Source organism: Limulus polyphemus, unplaced genomic scaffold (genome assembly GCF_000517525.1).
Source record: "Limulus polyphemus unplaced genomic scaffold, Limulus_polyphemus-2.1.2 Scaffold4472, whole genome shotgun sequence".
Taxonomy (NCBI): Eukaryota; Metazoa; Arthropoda; class Merostomata; order Xiphosura; family Limulidae; genus Limulus; species Limulus polyphemus.
This window is the reverse complement of record NW_013670082.1, coordinates 6,673-13,779: the sequence shown is the minus strand read 5'-3', so window position 1 is coordinate 13,779 and position 7,107 is coordinate 6,673. Positions and strand designations below refer to the sequence as shown.

The following is a 7,107-nucleotide window of genomic DNA, read 5'->3' as shown; positions in this document are numbered from 1 at the left end:
TTCAACCTGGGGGAAACAACTACCATAGTCTCAAAGCCACAAAAAAACAAAAAAAACATTTATGATTTCTTTTTTGAATCTTTGTTTTGTGATAACATATTCATTTATCTTTTAGTAGCATCTAAAAATTGCTTGCATGATGTTTTTAAGCCTACTGTTTTTGTATATTTAATTTATTCATCCTGATATATGTACAAGCAATGCACACTTTACAGATCACTAGTATTGAAAATTTGTTTGGAATGAATCTTATAGTTTCTCTGCCATTATTAGGTTTGATTTTTCGTGGATGATAGGGAAGGATCCCTCTTGAACATGTAAAAGCAGAGCTGATCCCGTTTTTTTCCCCCCAAGTTTATCATGACTGAACAGTGATATACAGCTGTTGAAAAAAAGCAGTGCATGTTGAGAAGCCCTAGGATTTATTTCAAAACTTGTGTGAAAGCATCTTATCCTGTTGAAGTCATGTGGTAGTCAAATGATGTTGTCATGTGATCTACATAACATATAATCACTTTAAAACTTGGGGATTGATGTAGTATACAGTATATGCATAGCCAAGGCTACTACACTTTTGCAGAGATATAGGGAAATAACTTTGGTTTATGCTATAGATTTTTACAGCACATTGCTCACATACGAACAAGTATCACACCTCAAGCTCTAAAGCAGAATACAGTCAAAAGGATTAAAGGTCACTTAGCTTAACTCTAAATTCATTTAATTTTTAATTTGTTATTCAAGAAAAACTTACATTTTTAAGAAGAAATGGTGTTTTGTAGGCTTTAATGCCGTTTTTTGTTAAATGATTAAAACATACTCTTTTGACCATCATGAACATTCTGTTATGAAAATCAAACCACATCTAATGTTTTCAGATATTTATTTACAGAACTAATCAAATGCTCACACCATAAGTCTTTAAATCATTGTATAGATAAGAGAGACAAAAAATGGAGTATTAAATAGAGCATTTTAATTACTGAACCAGTATTGGCTTTAAACAGTCAAACCTACACTACAATGTTACTTCTTGAGTTGTATGTTTCTAAAAAATACATATGACAACTAAAGTGATCTAATGAAACTCTACGTGTCTTAAACAGAATTAGTCATCCAAAAAGAAAAATGAGCAATTACTGACGAATTTCACATCTATGTGAAGAAGTAATTTATTTTAGCAGGAAGTTTGTGTCTCTTTTTTTTTTTAAGGTTTCTTGTTACTGTGCAATTTTTCTGTAAAATTATCAATCCAAAGGATCTTGTTTTTTAATTATTTCTAGATTTCAGTATTTATCTTTTATATTTTATCTTTCTCAATACTTTTCTTTCTTGAATTGCTTCCTATGGTTATTATGGTTCATGATATGTAAGAATGTCTGTAGGATAAAAACAAAAGTTGAATCTGAACTAAAGAAATAAAATAACCAGCTATACTGAGCACAGAAATTCATATACACATTTAAGTCTCTTTTTTTATGATAGTTTGTAGATATTTGTATCTTTTGAAATGTTGAATGCTTATATCACTACATCTCAAATGCATCTGTTGAAATCTTCTTTTGTCATTACAGTGAAACAAATGATGAAAAATAAAAATTAACACTTATGAGAAGTAACAGTGTAGAAATAAGTTGTTACGGTTAAGTAAATGTTTTACAAGCTCATATTAATTTGTTTTTTCTGAACTACTGGTTTACTTGATTATTTCAATATAGATGAGAGAATATACACGAGACCTGCGGGTAATGGTTGAAAAGAAGTGTAGTGAGGAAGACATCAAGAAACGGATTAGTAATATGATGGAAGAGGTAATTTGTTTGATTTTTTATATGTTTAACACTAGTATATGTGCAAGCAGAGTTTACAGTTGTTGGTGTTCATAACTGTCAAAAATAAATATATATAATACTGAAATTATTTAGATTTCTAAGTTTTTAATATCACCTTATAAAAACGTTTTATTGTGAATGCCAGAAAAGCCATTACTGTGGATGTACTAATCTGTTTGTAAAGGTGTCAAATACAGTAACATAAAAAACTACAACTATCAGCTCCTAAAGATTTGGAGTAATTTCCTTGATTAATTCTGTGACTTTCTAACTGATTCATTTGTATTTATATATATGACAATATTTGTTTTCCCCAAATCTCTCAAAAATTTGAGATCTCATGTCAAATTTAGACATACAGTGAACTTCTAGGCATCACACATTATTACTATGTTATGCCTAAACTACCTCTAGCAAAAAATACAAAACATCTAAATTAAAATATTAAAAACATAGCCTGCAACAATAAAAATTTAAAAACAAAGTGTAATTTTGTGTTTCAGTCAGTCATTTTACATAATATTCATAACACAACTTAACTACCCTAGTTTTATTGACATGGCCAAACATACCCACCAGAATTTACCCTTTAAAAAAGTTCCATAACTATATGAATTGAAGATATGACTTTGTTGATTGTGTAATAAATTTTTGAATAAGAAAGACAGTTATAATTTCAAAGAATTAAGTTTCCAGCTTTTCAGAACAAATACATTAAACAAATTTTTTTATACTGTGTACTTACCAAAATTCATTAAATGCACTAGTATTTTCCTTCATTCAGTAAATATCATAAAAATAATTCAAGTATGTGAGCTATTAAGTAAAAATTACCTTTATGCCTGTTATTCTTACCCAAATTCCACTTTATTAGTTTGTGGAATTAATAAAGTTTTATGTTTAAAATGTATTGTCACTTAAATGAGTTATATAATATTTAATCAGTACCTTTGTGTAATCACCTTGGGATTATATTTATGCATGAACATAAATATAATTGGTTCATCTACTGTATTGAAGAGTTATCACTGGAATCCCTAGTATGAGCATTCAAGTATGTATGTGCTTCATGTTGTTAACTCTTGGAACTGAGAGGTTCTTCTGTTATATATATATATAACAAAAAAGCTGAACAACCTATATCAAGGTACCATCTGCCTACCACAAGAAAAAGCGTGCTACCTGAATCTTTCCAACACAGAACTGATTACAGACCATAAGTGCATAAGAGACAGCTTATGAAACTGCTGCTAGACATAGTCAAGAGAGGGAAAGGATAACTACAAGAAGAGCACAAGAGGCAGTTGAGGAAAATGCTACAAAACAAGATCAAGATATGGAAAGGATAGCTAGAAATAGCACACAAGAGACAGCTGATGAAACTGCTGCCACACCAGAGGGAAATTGTGGCACAATGACAAGAAGAAGAGCAAAAGAATCAGTTGCAGAAATTGTACCCAAACAAAAAATGGGTACCTCAGCTTGTTTACAATAAAAGATTAAAAATCGGAAGCAACGTAGACTATGTAATAACAATATATTTTGTTTATGAGAAGAAACTTCCTTGGATGAATATTACATTGCAAATGAATAATTCCTAACATGAAAACTCACAAGAAAATTAAATGTACATGTTACGATACATTAAACACAGTGAAAATTTAATGCAATATGGCACTTGGTTACAGAACTTTGATACCAGCAAATGTCACAGGAATTAGCACCCAGAAATGTTGTTTTGCAATAATTTAATTTAAAGTGACCTTTGCTGAAAATAAACATTACTAACAAAAAACAAGCTCCTTTCTATCCAAGGATGCCATCCAGACCATTTGTTTAGAGAAACAGTTTTTGTTGCCAGTATTATAGGCCTGATAGTTATGGGTTTATCTGGAAAACATTCAGAGAAAATGTTTATGAGGGCTATATCATTGTCTTTATTTTCATACAAGTAACTTTACTGTGTAAACTAATACTAGTGGAAGATTGTGAAGTATAAACTTTATTTCTGAAGTTTAATTTTTATGAATACCTCAGTTTTATTAAAATATAAAAAAAATATTAATAACTATAGCAGTTATTAAAATTTGTTGTAAGTTACATGGTCATGAAAAATATTTTTTGGATTAATATGTTTAGTGAAACTTGAGTTAGAGATATCTTGCATCTGAATATGGTCTAGTTTCAAAAACTGCAAGCATCCTTCTTTGTTGGATGATCACTGTAGTCTGTGTTACATGTTAAGGTTAATGTTACAGATTGAAAGATGCAACTACTTTCTGAATAATGTTGTGGAGATAACCAAACGAGGGGAACCAGTGGATGGTCGACTTATGTCTTTCTTGCTTCATGATCCAACTTGTGATGGAGGTCAGTGGGATATGCTTGTGAACCTCATCACAAAACATGGGATGATGCCCAAGAAATGCTTCCCAGAATCATACAGCTGTGAATCCTCAGGTCGATTGAATAGGATATTAAAAAGCAAGGTATACAGTGTATGCTGTTTTAATTTCTGAATTATGTTAATAGCTTTTCTAACAATGGTGTGCTTTTTATATAATAATAGTAAGTACTTACTGACTTGTTTATATATCTGACATGTATAGTCATCATTTTAGACTTCTGGAGTGGCATAGGCAAGATATTAGGATCTGAAAAATTATAGGTGTTGTAACCTGGATAACACCTGAACTGCAGTTAAGATAGAAAAAAAAAGGATAATGGTACAAAAAAATCACACTCGTCATTTTTTTAAATATTATCTCAGTGACTGAAATGTATTAAACACACAAATGATAGAAAAAGAACTTTCAGACTATTAATGTTACTAAGAGAATATATATTTCCTTCTACTGAGTGTAAGCTAAAACCTGTTTTGTTTTTATTCGTGTTTTGTTATCAGTGTATGCATAGTGCCACAATTTACTAATGCAGACTTGTTGCCTTATAGATTCAGTAGGAAAACAAAGGATAATTTTTTGACTGGTTAAAAGGCCCCAGAAAGTCAACAAGTGGCTAGAACCATGTACCACAGCAATTAAATAATTCATACATAGTTTAGACTATAACATCATTATGTCTAGCTTTGATGTCATAAACCTATTCCCTTAAACCCCTTGTTATGAAGCAATACAACTTATTGCAGAAATTATTTCACAAGACCCCAAAAAGAGAATCAACATAAAACAGGAACATCTAATCGAACTGTTACAACTAGCTACATTTATTTGCTTGCAATACAGAGATTTGTAGTTCCTTCAATTACATGGACTTGCCATGGGAAATCCATTATCAGGTGCTTTGGCTACTTTTTTCTTACATTACATATAACAACATGTCACAGTCACTTTTGTATATTAGCCTGCATTTTGGATTAAATATGTAGATGATGTTTTTTGTGGATGTACTTGTCAAGATGAACAGACAAAATTTCATATTTAATCTACCTAAAGACACACAATTCACTGTTGAAAATTAACATAACAACATGATAAGTTTGTTAAATGTTAACATCACACAAACTCCCCAAGGCTTCACCACATACAGCATAAATTACATAAACTGGTTTTCTAATCATGTAATCCACCAGAAGCTAGGCACTCTAGAAAAAGCCTACTAAATTTAGCATACACTATACGCACTGCAGAAAACATAGATGAAGTTGTGCACTTAACTCAATGCTTTACTAATGTAAACCAGTTCTTCACTAAAGTAGTTACAGAAACTATTAATGAATTTAAAAAAATACAGACAAGAGACACTTAACAAACACACAAACTAAAAAACACTGCACAAAACAAAGAAAACCTAATCATTTGCACTATCCCATATATATAGAAAATATTAGCATACCTCTATCAGAAATTTAGAAAAGACTAGCACATAAATATAACCTTAACATAATGCCTAGATTCATTTTCACCCCTGAAATGAAAATGAAGTGCACATTAAGAAAATTTTATAACATACCTACCCCACCAGGTACAAACTAAAGTGTAACCATTTCCCAGCCTTTTACATAGCTTAATCAGGACATAACATTAAGATTTGGTTAAAAGAACACCAAAAACCTTTCCCAAGTCCATGAACGTATGAGCAAAATCAACCACAGTTTTTCTGAACAGAATGTGAAGGTACTAAAACATGAACCTGACATTAACAGAAGAAAAATCAGAGAAGTCTCACTGATAAAATCAAACAATCCCACAATTAACAAATATCCAGGCACATCTCTACATATTCTTTTATATTGATTTACTTTTTTGTTAGTTTTTCTGTTCAGCCATAAATAAATAATCTGTCTATTCATACAGATTGATATGCACATGCATAAGTGACCACCTTCAGTTCCAAAATTTAAATACATTGTTAGATTGTTGAATGTTGATTTAAATACTAAAATCTTCTTTACTGCTAAAACTTGTGTAGTTGAGAATGATTGCAACAATGATTGAAACATCGTACATTTTCTAAAAAATCATCTTCCTTACTGTAAAATCTGTAACTGCTAGAACTCAAGATAGGGATAGGATAGCTAGAATAAGTGCATAAGAGACAGCTTATGAAACTATTATGAGACATAAGGATAGCTAGAATAAGTGCATAAGAGACAGACAAGCTCAAGATAGGGATACAGCAGTTTCTTTTACTGTTTCTTACAATTTTCTTTCTTCCATCCTCTTGGCTATTTTTGATTTCTGTGAATACAACGATTTCAAAACTCGTTTGGGCATCTTGACACACTTAGGTAGGAGTGCATTTTGTCTGTGCACTTCACAAAATTGACTATTTTGGAAACTAGAAAGTAACACTACTTATATATACATACAAATATATATTATACCATTTACTTGCAATTACTGTCAAGGAGGGAAGCAACGTGTGACATCTTTGAGGTAATGGTGAAACACTGTGAGACTAAGTGTACACGAGTTCACTCTATATTCACATGTTTAATTAATTGACAGTCATTGGCTGCATTATAGAAAATTTAATTTTTTTTTGTGTGTAAGGATGTGGTGCTATCTATGAATGTAGTTAAAAAAAATATATATATATATATATAAAAAAATCTAAATTACCCTTTCTTCTTTCTAGAATGATTTAAAATTGTAACATGAAACTACGTTCGTTTATCCTAATTAGCTTTAAGCTCATAACAGTATACATCTATTTATAATTAAATAATGTACTAAAGAACATAGACTAATAACATGCAAAAAGTAGACAATTTCCACTAACTCTCAAAAATTTTCTGGCTTTCCAACTATGT

At 30.7% G+C, this 7,107-nt stretch overlaps 1 protein-coding gene across 1 annotated transcript in view; it reads left to right on the top strand.

The window, feature by feature from the left end:
• The window catches only part of LOC106471207 (bleomycin hydrolase-like), a 25,734-nt gene that overhangs the window by 13,184 nt on the left and 5,443 nt on the right, over positions 1 to 7,107 (top strand). The window contains exon 4 of the mRNA XM_022399834.1: positions 4,091 to 4,321. Coding sequence (XP_022255542.1) covers positions 4,091 to 4,321 — 231 coding nt within the window. The remainder of the gene's footprint in view (positions 1 to 4,090; positions 4,322 to 7,107) is intronic.